Genomic DNA, 21731 nt, shown 5'->3' with positions numbered 1-21731 from the left:
ATGAGCCGTTTGATCATACACGAACGGTTCAAAGCTCTTTATGTTTTCTTTGATTCTACGGCCTTAAATAACGCGATCGGTTTCCCTCCCTTTAGTTTTAGTTATCATCATTATTATATATATTATTATTATTCTCTATATATTTATATTTCGGACAAGTTTATAAACTACTTGCTTATGCACGCATACCTTGCACACCAGTTTAAATAAACATAATAAAAGATACAAAGAAGCAATAAAAATTTACCAGAGAAACTTTATAATTACACAGATGCTATCAACATGTGAAGAACTGGCAAAAAAAAAAAGAAGCAACCTACTTATCATCCTGTTTAAATTTTAAAACCTTTTTTTTGAATTTTTTTTGGGGTCAAAACTCTAATAAAACTTTAAAGTGGTTGCATTAAGAAATGCACTCCCAAATTAGGACCAAGTATAGAAAAAGAACAAATGCTTAGGTTTTTTTTTTTTTTGTTTTTTTTTTGTACAGGATCTCTATCAAATCTAAACCTCATGTCCCAGTAACATCAGTAAAAGAATCATCACTAGGCTGTGTGTTATGTACAATTATCTAACTGTAACAAAAAGAACATGCAGAAAAAATGCCTGTTTCTGTGTGTAATCGAAAACTAAGAGCTTACCATTCCTCTTTAAGTCTTAAGTGCATTTCCATATGCCTGAGATTGTGCTGCTTCTCTGTTTCTATCATCGGGGTCCAAGTCGGATAGTTTCTCGGCGACAGTGCCCTGCACAATGAAGGAATTAGAGGTGTAGAGTTTCTCATGCTGTTAAAATGTTTTATGTATGCGCCAAACCGTAAAGCAATAGTGGTCATTTTGGTTCGGAATGCGTTCTCGAATGCTTCCACTAGCGCTGCGTCAATAAGCTGCACACAGAACAACAGGTCAAAAGGGAATGAAGATGAAATCAGGTAGCTGAAAGTACTTTCTCCTATTTTCGGTTATTTTGCAGTTTTGGACTGAGGTCTTCCCCTCTGTTGACCTGAAATATTTCTGTCACACCTTATGCTGAATACATATGCATTAGAGATTTCCGACGGGGTTGTTTCGGTCTGGAAATGGATTTATTGATAAAAAAATGTGCAAAACTCAGAAAAATTGGATCAGAGGTGCCGAGGTCGAAGAACAATTGGCTTTCTTCAGGCAAAATCGCCATTAAGGTCTCGCCCAATACAACAGCAAAAAAATGGTCCTTCCAATTAGACAAAGCTACAGTGACTGTGTCAAGATTGCAGTGGGCTAGTGATCAACATGCGTGGCAACATGGCCCTGTCCAATTCCACTCTGTAACCACAGACAACAACAATACCTGAACGAAATAGTGCCTCTGAAAATCCCTGCTCAAAATCAAATAGCGAGCAGCCCTCTCGCTCTCCATTATCAGACATTCTTTATACTGAAGATAAAAAAAAAATACAAGGTTAATTCTGATTGGCTTATGTCCTATGTATTTCTCTAATCAGGTGCTCAAGCAATATTAATTATAATTACCTTCGAAACATAATTGAAAGTACATCTCATAAACCACACAAAACCTTTTCGGGAATAATAAGAAAAGGCACCATCACGAATAGCGGTTTCAATATCGGGATCATATAGATGTGGGAGAATTGTAATTCCATCGGTGGTAAAAGCCATAAAACTATTTATGAGATTGTGACTGATCTCCTCTCCTTCACGCTCTCGGTTCATCTGATGCACAAAATTTAGTTGCATAACACATGACAAAAGTTGGTTGTGTAGACAAATAGAGCAATCACAAAAGACATTTGACATACCAAAGAAACTACAGCATCACCCACAGATTCAATCATTGTTCTCGGACTCTTAGGAAATACCTGTAGATTGTTCATAGTAAATGATTGTTTTCTGGTCCACGTTGAACGACAATTTATTGGTACAAATTGCAAGAGAAAACTTTCTTTATCCTCCTAATAAAGATATAAGAGCATAAACTGACATTCCAGAAGGAGTGTATGTTCTTACCAGATTGAAAAAGCAACCGGCAGCCACGGTCTTTAGTGGAGGACGTGAAGAAAAGGGAACATAATGGCGGTCAAGATAAGCAAGAATTTCTGATGTTACTATGGTCATTTTTTGATAGTTTGACCACATTCTAAGAAGTTCTTGCAAGAGAAACTCATTCCGCTTACCCATCAAAGAGGGCAAGACCTAATAGGAGGAAAGCGTATGCCAATAATGAAGAACTATTAGAACCTGTACCAGATATAAATTTGCAACTAACTAGTGGGTAAAGGAACTTGCATAAATAAGGTGAAGGATAGGAACAAAAGGAGCAATTACAAGGCATACAAAGGTATAAAAACACAGTGTAGATCATATAAATGAACGTAAAGCTTCGACCATGGCTTTTCATATCCAAACTAGAAAAATGGGACAGATAAATGAGTGCTGAAGAGGCATAGTTAACAATCACTGCAGCGGACATTGAATTGCCATTTGCAAGGAGACTGCTGTAGAATTTAATCAAATAAAGCTGCGGGGCGCAGTTCTGAGGACAATAGCCCACATATTTACACTTTATTTTCAATTATAGGGAATGCTACTTGACAAAACATCACTTCAAATGTCTAGGAACCAAATTTCATCATTTTTTTAACAATTAGTTTCTAATACATCTAGTGCAACAAATTTAACAGTTAGATTCAAAAGACGTAGGATACAAATTTATAATTTTGGTATACAGGCCTTTAAATAACGCAAACTATATTTAATGGGTTAACTTTTGATTTTAAGGCCTTTATAATAGTGTCCTTAAGATATAATTTATGGTACACCAGGCGCATGTGATATCATCACAGACCAGCCAGCCACATATAGGGTAAGTTGTCAAATTAAATGTTGTCCTTTCTAAATCAACAGACAGAAATGACTCTTCTCTTCCAAAATAAAAAAGGGGAGCAAACGCCTACAAAAATAAAGAACAGAGCAATCAATTTAAGATCAGAGACACTAGTGTTGAGCTGGATAATGAGAAGTACTTCAAACAGAAAGTGAATTGATTTGAATTCTTCTACATCACTGGAAGAACAAATACCTCATTTCATCTACTAAAATTGTCGATTTTAGGACCTTTGATCATAAAGGTATTCGAACACTCTAGATCATGATCAACATTATTCATCACCGATGGATGCCCTATCATCAAAAAGAAATTGCTAGTACGAAGTCCTTCATCCAGATATTGGTATTGGGGTGTAGAAAAGCTGCAGCAATTTTAGTGAAGACGAGAATTCAGGAGGATTAAAAAGAGAACATATTTAGTCTTTTCTCTCCGGCTTCAACCCAATGCTGATTCTAAAATCCGCCGGACGCAGCAGTCAGATATATGATGCTACCAAAAATGGGAATAAAAATCAGAGTTCGTCCCATTTGCAAAACAGGACAAGAAAAGAAAACAAGAACCCCATATCGCGTTGCGGAATTTCTCCTGCAAGAAGTTTGATCTGACTAATTTAACTATATATACAGTAGTTGGAGACGATTTAAAGACCTGGAAATTCAAATACTCAAATCTCATACTTTTTGAAGATAAAACAGGATAAAATAAAAGAACCCCTCCGCATGTTCCACACCAAATACTATATCCATATGCTTAAAGAACATAATACAAATTAAAACAACAGAACAAGAGGGCACAAATCGATTCATAAACACTGCAATCACTAAGAATAATCTGACACATGATAAGGAAGCAATGCGAGCACTCGCCATGCATGCATTTATATACGTTTCGATCATACCATTGAAGTAACAATTTGCTCGAGTGCCGACTTATATCTGTCATAAATCACTTCGCAGTAGTTGAAACTCTGTATGCCCAGCCTGAAAGCACAACTGCAAGAAGAGGGGGTAAACAATTGACGATCAAAATCGACCAAGAAGTGAAAATTTGTTTCGGGATAGAGGCGTACGTATAGTATTTGGTGTACTCTACCGAACTAAATCTCATTTGCATGTCTTCCTCCAGAAACCTCGCCACCGCCTTCGCAATCCCCTCCTCCAGGATCTCCCATCCCTTCGTCCATATTGTGACCCCGCTCTGGAAAGCAAATAAAGAAACCGACACGGAAAAGGTGAGCTAGAAAGATATCGCCGGAAACGACATTGATCTATCTGCACATGAAAAGATTTGAGAACCCTAGTTTCTGATCGGGGAAAAACTACAAAAAATCTATTGAAATGAGATATGAGTGCATCAAATGTGAAGAAATTGATGATAAGAAACCAAGAAGATGATTGAAAAGATTCGATAAGAGATGAGAATTGTAGCACGAAGATATAAACCCTAGTTTCTAATCCAAGAACTCGCGATAGAACTCGAAATCGACAAAAAAAAAAAAAAAAAAAAAAAAAAAAAAAGAGTAAGAAATCCGAGGGCGAATCGGCGATGAATCCGTAGTTCAGCTTCTCATTAACTTCAACTAGGTTAAACGAGAGAAGAAGAGGGATCGAAGAGGGGTGGATTAGGGTTTTGATCATACCGAGATCGCGAAGCCTCGTTGTTTCTTCTACTTCAGAAGGTTGGGGCGCGGGAACGACGACCGTGTTGAATTAAAATGGCTTTTTTTTGTTTTTTAACACCGCTGTTTACGTGTATATATAGAGGGCGGTGTGCGTTTTAATTGGAGGGAAACGAAGGGAGACTGTTGCTTGGACCCGGTTCACCACGTCATCCGTAGACAAGGTTCTTTTGACGAATCAAAATTTCCGTGTCATTCGTATAATTAAAATTAAACCGTAAATTGAGATTGAAATTTGAGCGGTGGTGATTTAATTTGAGATTTGGCCCTTGTCGTTTATATATCAGTTTTTTTTTTTTTTTTCTTTTTTACTTATCCGCAATAATTGTCTCCCAACCTATTCATTTTGTGCTAATGGGATGAGGAAGAATCCAAATAACAACTGTACGATAATAATAATTACACATTAAAATGATGCTTCAAAAAAGAAAACTTTTTTTGTACTTCAAAGCAATTTAAAAGATATTTAATTGAATGTTTTAAATTTATAGATATTCCTGAATGCTTTGTCTTGTGACTTGAAAAATACTAGATATAAACTATAAAATTGAGTATACACTACAATTTGCGATCTTGTGTTTTGTAAAATTTATCAATTTGCTACTTTTTATGTTGTAAATTTTAGTACTTTAATGTCTCGCTTGATGGCAGATTTTTTTTAGTCGTATAATGAAAATTGCATGGTAATAAAGTAAAATTATTTTAAATCACGGTAAAATAAAAATACACTCAACTATAGATTAGACAATTGGAGTTTTTAAAATTTTATTTTTTAATTTTTAATACAGCAAGGATAATTATTTGTGCTGGTACCTCGAAAGTAGGGTATAAAATCAATATCCAACTCATCTAACGATCATCATTCCTTCTTTTTATATTAATTTATTTAAATTTTTGTGAACTGTATAATAGAGGTATAAGATATATATTTCACTTTTGAGCAGTACATATAGAATTTTTCTTAAATGTTGTATCTATTATCATCTTACACATTGTCATTATCTTAAATGTCTAAAAATTATAAAAAATTAACAAATTAGGTTGTAAAATTTTACTAAACGAGTTAGAATATTGCAATATTCTAAAACTCAACAAATATCTAATTTGTGACACAAAAAATATATTAAAATTTCAAGATAAGATGAATTTCTTATTTTACTAATACTATTAGAATTAATAGTTTATCATCTTATACTTTGTCATCATTATAAATATATTTAAAAATAAAAATTTTAAAAAATTAATAAATTAGGCTGTAAAATTTTACTAAAACAAGTTAGGATATTACGGTATTCTACTACTCAACAAATATCTAATTTGCGACACAAAAAATATATAAAACTTTTAGATACGATGAAATCCTTATTTTACTAATACTACTAAAATTTATAGTTTATTGAGTAATTTTTATTAATTTATAGATAACTTTATCTATAAATTTAAATTTATTGTTATAAAATTTTATAGCTGAATTTTAATAATTATCTTAAATAACTGAATCTATTTTACATAATAAAAAAATATTGATGAGTAATTAATAATATAAATAAATATAATTTTGTATGCTATACTCCGCGAGTTTTAAACCCTTCTTCTTCGCTCACCTTCGGAGCCCTTGTTTTATCCTTTCTCTCCTAAAACCCTAATCCCACGCTCCCAATCCCTCCTCTATCTCCCTTCTTCTTCTTCCTTTGCGTCGCCCTTAAAGTCCCCAGTAAGGTACCTTCAACGCTCACTGTTCAATGGCTTGTGGAATCTGCAAACCCTTCTCAACCCCTCCTTTCCTTCCTCATCGCCGAAGAACCCCAAAAGAGGCAAAAATGGTAATAATCGCTTCAATTCATAAAAAACCTACATTTTTGGCCATCAATTCGAATTTTTGCGCATCTGGGTCGTCGAAATTTCCAATTTGGTTTTAATTGTATGCTCAAGTTTATACCTTGAGCTGTTATTCGCTGTATTTGTTAATGCTGTGACAGAGAGAGAAGGAATACATTGTTTGAGTTGTTTGGATTTAGTACTTAATTAATTAACTTTGCGTATTCAGTTTGGTTAATCGAATTTTGCTGAAGCTATTTTGCAGAAAACATGAGTGAGAGCTGCTTGTTTTATCTGTGCATTTTATTTTTAAGTAATTGAGAAAAAATGAGGCATGTGTAAGTCACTATTGCATCATCGTTATTACTTAGACTACATAGCTTTTATAAATTATATTTTGTTGAAGGAGATTTGTATATTTGAAGGATTTTTCATTTGTAATATCGGAAAGGTAATCAGAAATAAAAGTTATTTGATTTGGCCATGTTAAATAATATGAAACAACCGTTTTATCTCCACAAACTTAAAATATCAGAGAACAATGTTTTAGCATTTTATATTAGACACTCCCCCCGCATCTGGGCTCGGAGCTTTGTTTTTTATGAGTCTATGACGTAGATTTGAATTAAATGGAAAGAAATAAAAGTAATTGTTAATTGATGCTTGGAGCCGGGCGGAATTCGAACTCAACAAGTTGTTTGAACGTACTCTCCTATCATTTACTTGTTCGATGGAGCACAAACTCATTAAGATTTAATCTAGAATTTGGGTGCGTACAGCTCTTATTCTTATTGGAACTCAACTGTATAAATATGGTCCTTCTGATTTTGCTACTTTATGTTCTTAGTCGTAGAATGTCCTCATCTAAATACTCCGTATAGTCTTAAGTACCTGCTATCTTTCAATCCAAACCCGAATGATGTAGCATTTATTTACTTCAGTTCTTACCTTTCCACTGGTACTCATACAATAATTTATCTTGCTCTGATTTCTTTTGACATATTATGACCTACTAGGAAGAATTACCAGGGAGACTTTCACCCGTTGATGCACCGTCTAGCGAGCCAACTCCAAGTATTTTCTGCTGCTCCTTTATTGCTATAATCTGAGTCTGTTTCAATGTACAAAAGTTTCTGCTCTAACTAAACAGTATTTGTGTGCATGTTCACAGAGCCCAACCCGTTGAACCTGAACAGACTAATCAGTCTTGACCTCGCCATGCCGTGGGAATGCGTCGCTGATCTAGTGAGGCCTGATCAACAGTGCCGCATCTCTGTAAGTAGATGTTTAACCTCGATTTCCGGCAGGAGTACGGTTATATTTGGTTATTGGATAGGGCCGGATATCGAAGATGGATGGGGGTACGTTGAGGCCACTCTTGATCGAATTCTTTGATTCACAACATTATACAAAACTTATTTGTACTTGCTTTAGTTTTTTTCTTTTTCCCCCTCTCCGTCCTTGTGAGCCATCTTGGTTTAAGCCAACTCTCCACATTTGAGGTCTCAAGACATAGTATGCTTCAATATATAGTTTCGATAACAAGTGCTTTGTTTCATATGTGATTTAATTATTCAAAGTAATATCCAAGTCTTAATTTTTGTCTTTCTTTTCCAGAAGACTGAGGCCCATCGGGCTTCAGACAGAAAGATTTTGTTTTTAGACGTAGTTATGGGTTTTGGGCTTTGCAAAGCATCCTATATTTGCTGTTTAGTCCTACATTTCTAGTTTAGCATGTTCGAGTGTAATGCTAAAAAAATGATAAATATATATATGCTTCTGATGCTGACATATTCCAAAAGGAAGTATGCTGACATGTAGACACCACATATGCAGGCCACATCCGACAAGCATATGCAGCACACGATAGGCCAAATCATTTTGCTCCTCTTAACATAGAAAATATAGTGGCATACAAAAATATATATATATGGGAAAGTAATAAAAATGCGGATAGTATATACCTAATCTATGCTCTAATATTTTGTCCCTCCTTGCTTAACGCTATCTTTTAATTCTAGACCATACATGTAAAAATGATTTGAAGTTGACTGTTTTTGTAATATATTCTCATATCTTTGTTGACATCAGAAAGGTGCCATTTCATATGCAGCATGACTTTACTCTTGGAAGGTACTTGTCATAATGTATTGTAGAATCCAAAATGCATGATGTGAAATCCAAATAACCATTCCATTGCTGTACTCATAAGGTAGGCAATAATGAAGTATTATTCTATTGTGACCGAGTCATCCTAAATTGTATTGTATAGGTCTTGAAGCTATTTATATTTGTATGGGTCAATTTTAAGTTGTAGCTGTGATGTCTCATCTTAGATTGTGTTGATCTGATATGATTGTAACTGTCTTGTTTGTAAGAGCTTTATTTTGCAGTCAAATTAATGGGTAAACGTTTGATGCATGATTTTCAAAGTTTCAAGTTTTGTCTATTTTCAAATACTACCATGCTTTTCAAAATTTTACGAAGTTTCTTCCAAATCATGGATTTGAGTGGCTGAATCTATGCCTTAACTTTGTGATTTGTGAACAGCTGTCAATAAAAAATAACCAGCTAAAGAAGTTTGTAGAATTGTTTGTAAGCAAAGCATTACTCAGATCATCTAGATTTTATCTTCGTGATTTCGTCCTGTTATAATATCTAGGTGTTAATGCATGTAGAAGACTTAAAAATCACAAACAGAATAAATGTTGTACAAATAGATTTCTTTTATAACCATGCCATACAAAAGCAAATGCGACATTGAATATTGGTTGCATATGAGACAAGTGCAGATGCAAATGCAGAGAACTAGCTAGTCTTTGATATGGATGGATTGCATCTGATGACTTGGTGGATTATAATGCCTTTTGAAGAGTTTTGAGTCTCATATATCATGTGACATTAAGTGCGAACACATTTTTATTTGCTTTTATTCTTTTTTCCTTTTTCACTTTACAAACCTTTTAGGCACTACATGTGCTTCTGTGGTAGCAAATAAGTGGATGAATTGAAGACCAGCAAATAGTGAGTCATGATAGGGGAGTCTACAAGGTGCATTGTCTCCCTTAGCAAGTTGCCAAATGTCAATAATTGTCTACCAAAATCTCTACTACTTATTCAGCATTAGTGTTAAACTCTTTGCGTATCAAGCTTTTGTAGAAGTGTTATCTAAGTAGAACTGTTGTTTGAGTAGAAATATACGAGGATCTCTTTAATAGTTATTAGTGAAGTTCTTGAAAGAGCCTTCACGCACAAGCTGGTCTATAAAAGGTTATCTCCGCTTTCGCTCCTTATAGAAGTTTGTTTCCCTTTGATTAGGCTTTGGAAACAGTCAGATGCTTCTTTCGTAAGTTAAAAGCTGAAATGAGCTTTTTGGTCATAAAGCTGAGAGACTCGGCTTTCTGGCTTTTCGTCCGTTGGATCTGTGGTTAATCTTTTGGCAACAACTTTAAGACATGTATCAAGACGTCAACAATTATATGTTACAAATAATAATGTTTGATCATTCTCTCTTTTTTTTTTGTGGGAATTTAACCTAGAATACAATAATTAATTAGCTTCGAACGACACGTCGCCAACGGAAGATCCTAGAAATGAGGTAAACAAGGTAGGCATTCATGTTCTCCTCCAACCAAAAAGTTGTCAAATTCGTCAGCATCCTACATCTTTACCACAAGCTATTGGGGATTTTCCTTGGATGCCATTGTTGGCCACCTCTTGTATTACCACTATGTGATTGATTAATTCTAATTTTAAGCAAGGAAATTGAGGGGCAAAGCTAAACTTGCCTCACTACTAGAAGAGAATTGTTATAATGGCTATGAATAATGTCTTTTTTTGAAATTTCCCAATGGACAAGATCGTAGGAAAACCAATTTCTCAATTCTCTCTCTCTCAAAAAGAAGAACAGGTTTCTTTTTTTTTTGAGAGAGAAAGGTAGCATGCTATCCGCTTTGTTTATTTCATTTAAAAATAAACTTAGCTGTAAATGTGAATCAACTAGAATTTGAACTTAGATTTCGGGTACCAACCACCAAACCCTTTTGCCATTTGCGCTAAGGACAGTCAGTAAAAAGAAGAAAAGTTTCATGTTGTCTTTGTAGTATTGCGTGTTCCTTTTTGTGTGCATACAAAGGCATTATAGAGCAAGGATTAAAGTACAAGCCGTATTCACCGTATCATATCGTGCTAGTAAGATATCGGCACAATACAGTTATCGTGCCAATGGCACAACTCAAAACTCTCTATTTGTAAAATTAGTAAATAATTTTTTTCAATAAAATTCAAAAAAATTAATTAAAATATATAATAAATAATTGACATATTTCGTTGTTAAAAAAAATAAATATTTTATGCCATTACGTGTCAGTACGCATATATTTTTTATGACTGATTGACACGCATCGGCACAGTCCCGTATCACGGCACTTAAATCCCGAGTTGGAATACACACTTCAAATTGGTTTAGCTAAGTACCCAAGTGAAGTTAATGGAAGAGAAAACATTAGATTATGCCAATAAATAACTAATATGGAAATAAGTAAAAGACTTTTAAGTTTTACATCAAAGAGGTTTAGAATCCACACTAATATTATATTAGTCACTAACTAAATCTTATTTGATAGAGAACGCGATCCTGAAATAATTTCACACCACTAAAATAAAATCAAAAGCACAATTTGGACTAATTTTTCTCTATTTAGTCACGTGTACTGCTTCCTCTTTACGACTAAACACTATATATGAAATCAATGCACAGTTTGAACTTTTCGCATCTCTGAGTCATGTCTCATGTGAAACCCTTTCCTCTTCCATGGCTTTTTTTTTTTTTTTTTTGTTTAAATGCGAGTTGAGCGCAATTTGATTAGACATTCTAGTGAAATATTTCCTCACGAGAAATTTGTTGGACTTTTATGGGTCTAAGTTTAACTTTTTCCATTATAACAAATCACTCTGTAGAAAAAATTTCCTACAAAACATTTGAACGGTATAAAACGCGTAATAGATCAAAAGGATGTGCCAAAAATACATATATTTAAAAATATTTCTTTCTTTTTTTTTTTCCTACAATAATTAGTATTGTTTATATTCAAATATATTATTATTTGTTAAAATTTAAATAAAATATTTTTATATTACTGTAGATAGGAGTGACAAAATGATATGAGACCGTTACACTGAAAAGTCTTCGTTTCGGTTCCCGACATTTGGGGATGACGAGGATCTTGTGGGTCCCACATCCCCCATCATCCTCGATGTTGCCGTTATTTCCTTAAATACCCCTACCCCTTAGACACATCTATATTCCTCATGCACCTGGTGCAGCAATACGTACACCCGGCACCCTTTAGCTGTCATTTTTGTTTTATCATCAAAATAGTCTTTTTTTTTTTTTATATACAAGTGAATATATATATATATATATATATAGAGAGAGAGAGAGAGAGAGAGAGAGAGTTAGAGGGCGAATGAATGAAGGGTCAATGTACGGATTCATGCTTATCACCCATCCAATATACGAAAATCAGTCATTTATCTCTTCACACGTACGTGCTAATTTAATATCATTAGTAAGTTAAAAAATTTTATTTATTAAAATATCAGTAATATTAGGATCTTCAATAGCTTTCTTTTATATGCATTATTTGATGCAATTTTTCAAATCTTTAGCACGAAAGAAATTTTTTTTGAAAATAGTTTAAGAACTTGTCTACTTCAATATTTTTATTTTTAAATAATAGTGAAAATCGTCGGAAACCATTTCATAGCCCTTATTGATGTGGCCCACAGTGCTACGTGGGCGTGCACCTGGTGCACGTAATTATTTCTCCGTACCCAATTCCACTGCCTTTGGTTACCGGCTACTCCCGGTCACCAACCTCATCATCTTCCCTCTCTCAATTCGCCGGCGCCTCCTATTCCGGTAAATTCCCGCGCTATTTAAACCCCTCTCCCGTCTCACCAAAACTGTTATAACTAATTGACGGGACGATCATGGATCAAAAGCTCGGCGACGAATCACGGAGCGGCGGCGGCAGCGGAAGCGGTGAGGCCGTCTCGAAGGAGAACCTTTTATGCTCGCCAGTACCCGAGAAGAAGCTCCGCCGCAACGACTCCCTCGACATCGAGGCCTCCGCCGTCTCCTCCTCCGCCAAGCATGTCCACCACTTCTCCAAGGTCTCTCTCTCTATATATATATATGTATGCTCATAATTTATTTTAATCTTTTTGTAGTAGAGAAGCTGTTACGCCGAAGAAAATTCCAACTTAGATGTCTTAAAATTGTAGGTTATGGATCGTATCTAATGATTTTTTTAAGAGAAAGATAATATGTTATTCACTTCGTTTATTTTTTGTAGAAATAAACTTAGTTGAAAATGTGAATCAATTAGGATTCGAATTTGAGACCTCAGATATCAACCACCAAATCTTTTGCTACTTGCTCTAGAAACGGTCGGTGTATTATATCTAGATTTTTAAGGTATAACTAGAAACGTATGTGTACGCGGGGGTAGGTGGGGGGGGCCGGGAGTTGGGGGACGGTGGCGCAGCTGGCGTTCCAGAGCATCGGTGTGGTGTACGGCGACATCGGGACGTCGCCGCTGTACGTGTACGCGAGCACGTTCCCGGACGGGATACAGCACGAGGACGACATACTCGGGGTGCTCTCCCTGATCATCTACACCCTCGCGCTCATTCCGCTCGTCAAGTACGTCTTTATCGTCCTCCGCGCCAACGACAATGGTGACGGTAAGGTTACCGCTTCAAGCGGTTCGTCTGCAGAAAAAAAAAATTATTATTATTATTATTATTGATTTTTTTTACAATTTAGGCGGCACATTTGCGCTATATTCGTTGATATGCCGATACGCGAAGGTGGGGCTAATACCGAGCCAGCAGGCAGAAGATCGAGAGGTGTCGAACTTCCAGCTGGAATTGCCAGGGCGGCGACTCCGGCGGGCCTCGAAGCTAAAAGCGGCTCTTGAGAACAGCGCTTCTGCAAAATACTTCCTCCTGGTTGTCACCATGCTAGGCACTTCCATGGTTATCGGAGATGGAATCTTAACACCTTGCATGTCAGGTATTTTGCAAATTACACATTGATTTTGGCCATTATTGGATCGTTGGCACTAATCATCAATCCCAAAAACTCGAGCGGTTACAAAATATACAACAAATTCATTTAAAGTATACAAACACAGTACCTACAGGTCTCGATCGTGCATGATTTGGTTCAACCAGTCTCACATCACTTCGAATATAACTCAGCCAACGCTCTTTTTTTATATTTTTCTCATTATGAGCTTAATTTTTTTATTAAGACTACTGCTTGCACCAGGGCATCATGCACTGTATCTCTATCGATCACATCTCATAATACATATATGTACAAATATGCATATAACATATGTGATAGTGACATTTATGTATATATAATTAGTTGCAGGGTCAAATACAATGCAATCACGATCTTATATATGTAATTTTGGACTTTGTTTGGCAGTTTTATCTGCTGTGGGCGGCATAAAGGAGGCCACGGCCGCCATGACGGAAGGTATATGTATATACACGTAACAATTAACAAGTAAGAAAAAAAATAAATTAAAATAAAATAAAAGATACAAAGCCAAAATCTTCTCCCATGTCCTTTTCTTCTTTTTTTTTCTCTCGTGAGGACAAAGCGTTGAAACTTCGCCTTTTCAGTTGGTTTTTTCCCACTTTTTGACTACGACTCTCTTGTAGCTAGGCACGTGCTTTGAACGTCATGCATGGCTCCACATGATATTATCACTTTTCTTAATGATCATAGATTCATAATAAAAATAGATTAATTATGGTGTTTTCCTTGGTTAAATGGGGACTACAATTATTATCATGGTCAAATGAAGTTGGTTCATATCTCGGATTATGATTAAGAAGTCGGGATTTTGATTTTCCTTGAGTGTTTATCAAAAGAGTGATTTAGTCTCTCATTTTTTGTGAAATATATATATATATATATAGGAATAATTTCATAGATGCCCCTCTAGGAACTATTAATTTCATCAATACCCTTCCAAAATTAATAATATCACAAATGCCCTCCAAAATGTGAAAAATTATCATGAATACCCTCCTCTAGTTAAGATCCATTAAAGCCCATTTGAATCGGAGTTAAATTTTTAAAATACCATTTTTACCCTTTATCTCTTTTTAATAGTAGAAATACTAATAGGTATTTCAAAATAATTTTTGTAAATCTAAATTTGAGTATTTAATATATAAATAGTAAATTAAATTATTAATATATATTAATTAATAAAAAATATATAAAAATTGTATTTTAAATATAGTATGTTTTTATCTGATTTTGGTTTTGTTTTTGGTTTTGGGTTTCGGTTCAGATTCGGTTTAAATATAGACCAAAACTATATNTCTCTCTTACTTAGTCAAGGGTTGTTCTCATAAACCGAGAGATGTGACTAATATTATAAGTTTATCTCTCTCTAGTGTCTCTCTCTCTCTCTCACACACACATACACACACACACACACACACACACAACATTAACTTAAAAGAGCCATGGGCCCTGCTATAAATACACCACTTTGGCCCCAACTCTTCCTCATCTCCTTTTATTCATCACTTAGACTATTCGATGTAGTTCTCCTTCCTCCCTCCAATTGAGAAAAAGTATTATATTTTGAGAGGGTTTTTTTGTTTTTTTTTCAAAAGAAAGAGTTTGAGGAGACTAGTATGGGAGAATCCTTAAAGCTCAGGAGGGATAGCGCCATAGATGACAAAAGGAAAATGGAGCTGGTTGGTTCATATATATACATACAGAAAGGTTCCATTCGTCTAATGCGCTATCTATCCTGAGTTTCACGGTTTCTTCCTACTCCGAATGCGACTACTACAATTGGGTTTGTGAGATCTTAATCTTTTCCCTACCTTCTCCCTCTGTGGTTGCCATGATTCCATTTTTCTTATTTTTTGGGGTCAAATAGGTTTAGCATGTACAAAAAAAAATACTCAGTGAACTCCTATTTACTTTCGAGTAAAGTAAGGAGATACGAAATTAATTGACTTGTTTTGGAAGTGTGGAGTTCAAAATGATGGATGAATTGCTCGAATTCCTAGTGGAAAAACATGCGAAAGCCAATTCACGTGGCCTAGTCTCTGCAAAGCATTTGCGTACAGCCTTGTGCACAAGAAATTTTTACGCACTAAGTGCGCCCCATATGCTCTATCAAAAGGGGCACCTCCATTTACCCATAGATTACTAATTGATAACACCCTTTTTTTTTCTCTTTTTTTTTTTTTTTCCTGTTCTTCATTAGAAAGCTTGTTACAGGCAAGCTCAGAAGAACACTTTTCTGATCACAAGAAGCTTCTTGTACTTTTTTAAAATTTCTCCATTTCAATTCCGCATCTCTCTCTTTTGACTACTTTATTAATATTTATATGACATTAAAAAATAATTGCAGAATTTAATCTGTAGCTAGTTTATATTGGATTTTTCTTATTTTCTGGGTATTACTAGCAAGAGGTTCATGAGAATTGATGATGTGCATGTTCCTGGCTCAGAGGTTCGGCACTGACAAGGTCGGCTACACCTTCGCTCCGATCATCACCGTTTGGTTCCTCTTCATCGCCGGCATTGGCGTGTACAACTTCGTCAAGTACGACCCGCTGGTCGTCAAGGCGATCAACCCTAAATACATCGTTGATTACTTCCGACGGAATGGAAAAACCGCCTGGATTTCTCTCGGCGGTGTTGTCCTTTGCATCACAGGTATATATATATATATATATTTTTTGCCAAATCAAGTGAAAAACTAAAATCAAGAGGAAAATTCTGCGAAAAAGAGTCAAATNTATATATATATATATATATATATATATATATATATATATATATATTTTGCCAAATCAAGTGAAAAATTAAAATCAAGAGGAAAATTCTGCGAAAAAGAGTCAAATTGCGTATTCATATATTATTCCATTAGGATATTAGTTTTTCGCAAATTTAGTCCTCCATGTGAGCTCATGTGAAAAAGACCATTTTGCTATCGAATAAACATTTTTTTAAAAAATAAATTTTTACCAGTGTATTTACTTTTTATATCTCTTTTCAAAATTTTCATGTAATTTCTAAATTAAGAATCCTCACAATTAATAGCAAAATATATATTATAACCAACAGATAATAATGAACCTTTTCTTATATATGTTTGAACAAGTTTATAATTTCTAAATTTTGTAGGAAAATAATGTGCATTTCCTTGTAGCTATATATATAATTGACAGCTTATATTGTACTTTATTATTATTATTATTATTATTGTTGTTAATTTTATTTTCTTCTCGAATTGGTGTACGTGTGAAAATATATATATATGTATGCATAGGTGTGGAAGCGCTTTTTGCTGATCTTGGGCATTTCACGGTGCGATCGATTCAAATAAGCATGTGCTCGGTGACTTTTCCCTCCTTAGTGTTGGCATACACTGGCCAAGCTTCGTACCTGCGCAAGAACATGGAAAACGTCGACGACACCTTCTACAAATCAATACCCAGTAAATTATATAGATATAATTGCTTGATTTTTTTCTTTCTATTTTGTCCTGCTTCAATTCATTGGGTATTAATTTGGCATTCAATTATTCTTAAATGAATCGAACTGGGCTACTCGTACTGGCCACGTTGCCCACCTACAACCATTTTTAAAAGATGCATAGTTAAATTACACCAGTGGTCCTCTATTAATTATCACTTTAATAATTAAATTCTTAGTTAAACTTTAATTTGTTATACTTTAATAATCATATATATAATATATGTATATATATTTATGTATTTTGCATGGATGTTCAGATGGTCTATATTGGCCCATGTTTGTGGTGGCTATACTGGCGTCTATCATAGCGAGCCAAGCCATGATCTCGGGCACCTTCTCTATAATCCAGCAGTCCCTCTCCCTCGGCTGCTTCCCCCGCGTGAAGGTCGTCCACACCTCCACCAAGTACCAGGGCCAGGTCTACATCCCCGAGATCAACTACCTTCTCATGCTCGCCTGCGTCGCAGTCACCGCCGCCTTCAAAACCACCATAAAGATCGGCAACGCCTACGGTACGTACATAGTATGTATGTATATATATATACATACGGTCGATCATATATGCATGCATCGGAGACCGCCTCCTCGTGCGAAAGTTATATATACATTGAGAAAAAAATAGCATGATATGCCGAAAATTTTATTTTATTTTTTATTAATGTTGAGACTTTTTGATCACTAGCCAAATAATATCAAAAATTTATGAAATTTAGTAAATTTTTAAATATTTTCAATAATATAGATCAAGTTTAATAGAGCTCATCGTCGATTTAGAAGCCATATTATTAGAAACAATTTGATAGCATGGAGACCTGCGTGCTACCAATAACAGCCTAACTAACTATATATATATATATATATAGAGAGAGAGAGAGAGAGAGAGAGAGTCTGGCTACTATACTCTTATAATTATGATCGCTCTTATACTTATAAGTTGTTTTCGATGATAGAGCTTTTAAATCGACATCCACACCGTTAAACCTTATCTAAAGCATTTAAAACGTCTAGAAATCAAATTTTATAATTTTTCGACATCATTTAATTGACAATTTTTAACGGTCGGGCCGGTATGGAATATTTGATAGTTTAACGGTGTCAAAGAATCGAAATCGGTTGAATTTTTAATAGAAAATTCTATTCACTACATAGATAAAGATCAATAACTCCGATCTTAAATTGAAAGATCTAATCATCCATTTTTAAGACGTCGTTCGATTTTGACCGTTTATTTTATACCCGCTTGATGAACTTTATTATGATTTCGAAAAATTACGAAATTTATTTTTTAGAAATTTCGAATACTCTTATATCATATTTAACGGAGTGGATCATCGATTCGGAAGCTCCATCATTGAAAATAATTTATGAGTATGAGGGACTCTATACTCATGAGAGTATATATAGTAGCCCTAGCCTATATATAGAGTCCGGCTACAACGGTGTAGAAGTATCCAAATTAGATGAAAATTTAATAGAAAATTCTACTTAACATCAATAGTAAGACCAATATTTTCAATTTAAAATTTGAGTCATTTATCACTGTTTTTTATGAGATATTCATTTTCAGTCGTTCATTTTGAGGCTACTCGTTTACTAGACAAATGAAATTAAAAAATTATAAAATTTGGTTTCTAGCTAGTTCCAACAGCGTAGATCATGTCTAACAGAACCGATTGCCAAATCGGATGTCCCATTATTGAAAACAACTTATAAGTACGGAGGCTCCCGTACTTTCGAAAGCATAGGAGCCTAGCTCTCTCTCTCTCTCTCTATATATATATATATAAAACACATTTTTATATGAATAAAATTTTGAGGTGATTACCAACCGTGGCAAAGGGTTTGGTGGTTGGTACCCGAGACTCAAGTTCGAATCCTTATTGATTCACATTTCTAGCTAAGTTTATTTTTAAATGAAATAAAAGAAACGGATAGTATACTACTTATCTCTCCAAAAAAGAAAAAAAAAGAAAAAAAAAAGAGATGATTGAATATACTCGGATGGAATTGTTACCTTTTTTTTCTGACAAAATATTTTGCAATCTATCATGATATCCTGTTATTTAATAGATTACGTACGTACTTTATACTTTTTATAGCGTACGTAAACCATTGAATTTCAATAGAAGTAAAAACAAACTTTTAAAGTTCAGTAATTCATTTCGAAATGCGGTGTGGACTAAGTAATTTTTGCAAAATCGTTCTCACGATCATGCATGCACGTAGGCATCGCGGTGGTGTTCGTGATGACCCTCACCTCGGCCCTGCTCATCCTGATCATGATCATGATATGGAAGAGCCACATCGTGTACATCATCCTCTACGCCGCCATCATCGGCTCCGTCGAGCTCATCTATCTCTCCTCCGTCCTCTACAAGTTCGACGAGGGCGGCTACCTCCCGCTCGCCTTTGCCGCCTTCCTCATCGCCGTCATGCTCACATGGAACTACGTCTACTGCAAGCGCTACACTTATGAACTAACCCACAAGGTACTAAACGAGCTATATATATATATATATGTTAATCTAGTACTTTAGTATCCTTATACCTTCTGAAATTTCAAGTGTATGACTAATGGGTTGTTTCTAATACAATCTAGGTAGCAAGCGGGCGTTTGGAGGAGATTGTGGCCGACGTCAACGTCCGCCGCCTCCCGGGGCTCGCCTTCTTCTACTCGGAGCTCGTGCAGGGGATCCCACCGCTGTTCGCGCACTACGTCGAGCACGTCCCAGCCCTCCACGCCGTCCTCGTCTTCGTCTCCGTCAAGTCGCTGCCCATCAGCAAGGTCCCGCCAGGAGAGCGCTTCCTCTTCTGCCGCGCCGCCCCACGCGGCTTCTTCGTGTTCCGCTGCATCGCGCGGTACGGGTACAAGGATTTACGGGACGAGCGCGAGGCGTTTGATGAGGCGCTTGTGAAGACGCTAAAGGAGTTCGTGAAGGAGGAGACGGAGGAGGAGGAGAGGGGGGAGGGGAGTGAGGTGGAGGTGGTGGAGAGGGAGTGGAGGGACAATGGGGTGGTGCATTTGTTGGGGGAGAGTGAGGTGGTGGCAGGGAAAGGAAGTGGGCTTTTGAAGAGGGTGGTGATAGATTATGCTTACAACATAATGAAGAGGAATTTGAGGCAACAAGATGAAGTGTTTACTATTCCTAGAAGCAAGTTGCTCAAGGTGGGAATGACAATCGAACTCTAGATTGAGAAATTGGGTGGGCAAAGGCCAAATTAAGAGTATGTAAGATTTCGTAACTTAAACCTCTTCTATGATCAAAACAAAAAGCACTTCTTTAATTAGTACAATTTAGAGTAAAATGTATGGATATATAGTCTCTGTATTAATACTCGATATTAGACCATGAGTCCCTGAACTTTCTAGTGAAATGCTCCTTTTCATATATTGCAATTGCATTCCTGGACACTAACCATTTTTTTTTTTTTTTTTTTAACTCTATTGCAAGTATACACTAGAGCAAATAAAAGTTTGTCAATCTACATAACCAGTAAATGGCCATCTTATCGGGAAAAAAAAAGAAGAGATTTTATATGATTGGCGAAGAAACTGTAATACAAGGAAATTGTAGTAACAAGTTCAGAGCCGGTACGTTTCATCTGGAAGATATTTGAATGGGCCTCTGGGCTCAAGATTAATATGAACAAGACTGAACTTTTCCACGTGGGAACCTCTGCTAACAAAGCTAAAAGACTCGCAGATATTTTGGGGTGTAGAGTTGGTAAACTTCCATTTCGGTACTTAGGGTTGCCGCTTCATATCAAATCACTTCGGAAGGACGATTGGACTCCGATCATTAACCGCATCGAGACGCGAATTGATGGATGGAAGGCAAAACTCCTCTCTCAAGGGGGGAGACTCATCCTAGTCAACTCGGTTCTGTCGAAGTTCTGTCGAATCTTCCGTTATTCTACTTTGCAATTTTCAAAGTGCCACATTGGGTACTGAATCGCATTGAAGCTCTTAGAAGGTCCTTCTTTTGGAAAGGGTGCTCTAAAATTTCAGGGGGTTCTTGTCTCATAGGGTGGAAAACGATTTGTAAAAGCAGGAAAGAAAGAGGTCTGGGAATCAAGGATATGGAAGCAATGAACAAGGCTTTACTAGCTAAATGGTGGTGGCGTTTCTTCAATGAGAAGCATCTGTTATGGGGGAGGTTGATCACCGTATTATATTATACTAGAAGAAGGCCGTTACATGAGGGAAGATCCTTCAGACCGCACTCTCAGTGGTGGAGAAGCGTGATGAGCTGTCAAGACGTGTTCAAATGTGGTCTTTCTTACATACTCGGAGACGGAAAAAATATCAGGTGGTGGTCGGACATTTGGATTGAAGAAACCCCTCTTAGTACCAGATTTTTTGGAATATTCTGCAGAATCGCAAATCAGGAAGCCATGTATCACAATGCTGGAATGAAAGAGGATGGAGATGGCGATTCATAACCAGAGGCCTGGCTGCAAGTACCGATCCTCTGACCCGTCAGTAGACTGCGTTACTCAAGAGCCTGCTCGCTAGGTATAGTCCATCGATCACGCAGGACATACCAAAATGGCGATGGACCGCGAACCAAATTTTTTCCGTTAAGTCCCTTTACGATTTTATCACTGATGGAGGACTAATTGATCCTTTGTACGATCACCTTTGGGGGCTAAATATCCCGGTCAAGCATAAAGTGTTTGTCTGGATTCTACTTTGAAAGAGATTACTCACAGCGGACAGATTGATTCGCCGAGGGTGCCCGGTGGATC

General features: G+C 36.1%; 2 protein-coding genes and 1 pseudogene across 5 annotated transcripts; 2 read left to right on the top strand and 1 right to left on the bottom strand.

Annotated features, from left to right (window-relative positions):
* On the bottom strand, positions 611–2602 carry LOC109709191 (cullin-1-like). The gene is made up of 6 exons (XM_020231290.1): positions 2007–2602; positions 1799–1858; positions 1512–1712; positions 1330–1416; positions 816–886; positions 611–746 (listed from the first exon to the last, which is right to left on the bottom strand). Exons 1-6 carry the CDS (start codon positions 2175–2177, stop codon positions 638–640), a joined length of 699 nt encoding a protein of 232 aa, XP_020086879.1. The 5' UTR covers positions 2178–2602; the 3' UTR covers positions 611–637.
* On the top strand, positions 6145–8801 carry LOC109709190. 4 transcript variants are annotated; one of them, XM_020231288.1, is made up of 4 exons: positions 6145–6387; positions 7399–7456; positions 7554–7657; positions 8496–8801. In XM_020231288.1, the coding sequence occupies exons 1-4, from the start codon at positions 6307–6309 to the stop codon at positions 8526–8528; spliced, it is 276 nt and encodes a 91-aa protein (XP_020086877.1). In that variant the 5' UTR covers positions 6145–6306; the 3' UTR covers positions 8529–8801. The 4 variants fall into 4 exon arrangements, with proteins under 4 accessions (XP_020086877.1, XP_020086878.1, XP_020086875.1 ...); XM_020231289.1 differs by having other exon boundaries at positions 8474–8801; XM_020231286.1 differs by lacking the exon at positions 8496–8801 and adding an exon at positions 8219–8469.
* On the top strand, positions 12373–20384 carry LOC109709189 (annotated as a pseudogene).

This window comes from Ananas comosus, linkage group 4, assembly GCF_001540865.1.
Source record: "Ananas comosus cultivar F153 linkage group 4, ASM154086v1, whole genome shotgun sequence".
Lineage (NCBI taxonomy): Eukaryota > Viridiplantae > Streptophyta > Magnoliopsida > Poales > Bromeliaceae > Ananas > Ananas comosus.
This window is presented reverse-complemented; position numbering and strand designations above follow the sequence as displayed.

Coding starts and splice junctions, on each gene's coding strand:
- LOC109709191 (XM_020231290.1), bottom strand. CDS start 2,177: ATGGGTAAGCGGAATGAGTTTCTCTTGCAAGAACTTCTTAGAATGTGG. Junction 1,713..1,798: donor GTGATGCTGTAGTTTCTTTG/GTATGTCAAATG, acceptor TTTGTGCATCAG/ATGAACCGAGAGCGTGAAGG. Junction 887..1,329: donor AGAGGCACTATTTCGTTCAG/GTATTGTTGTTG, acceptor TTCTGTGTGCAG/CTTATTGACGCAGCGCTAGT.
- LOC109709190 (XM_020231285.1), top strand. CDS start 6,307: ATGGCTTGTGGAATCTGCAAACCCTTCTCAACCCCTCCTTTCCTTCCT. Junction 6,388..7,398: donor CCCCAAAAGAGGCAAAAATG/GTAATAATCGCT, acceptor ATGACCTACTAG/GAAGAATTACCAGGGAGACT. Junction 7,457..7,553: donor GTCTAGCGAGCCAACTCCAA/GTATTTTCTGCT, acceptor GCATGTTCACAG/AGCCCAACCCGTTGAACCTG.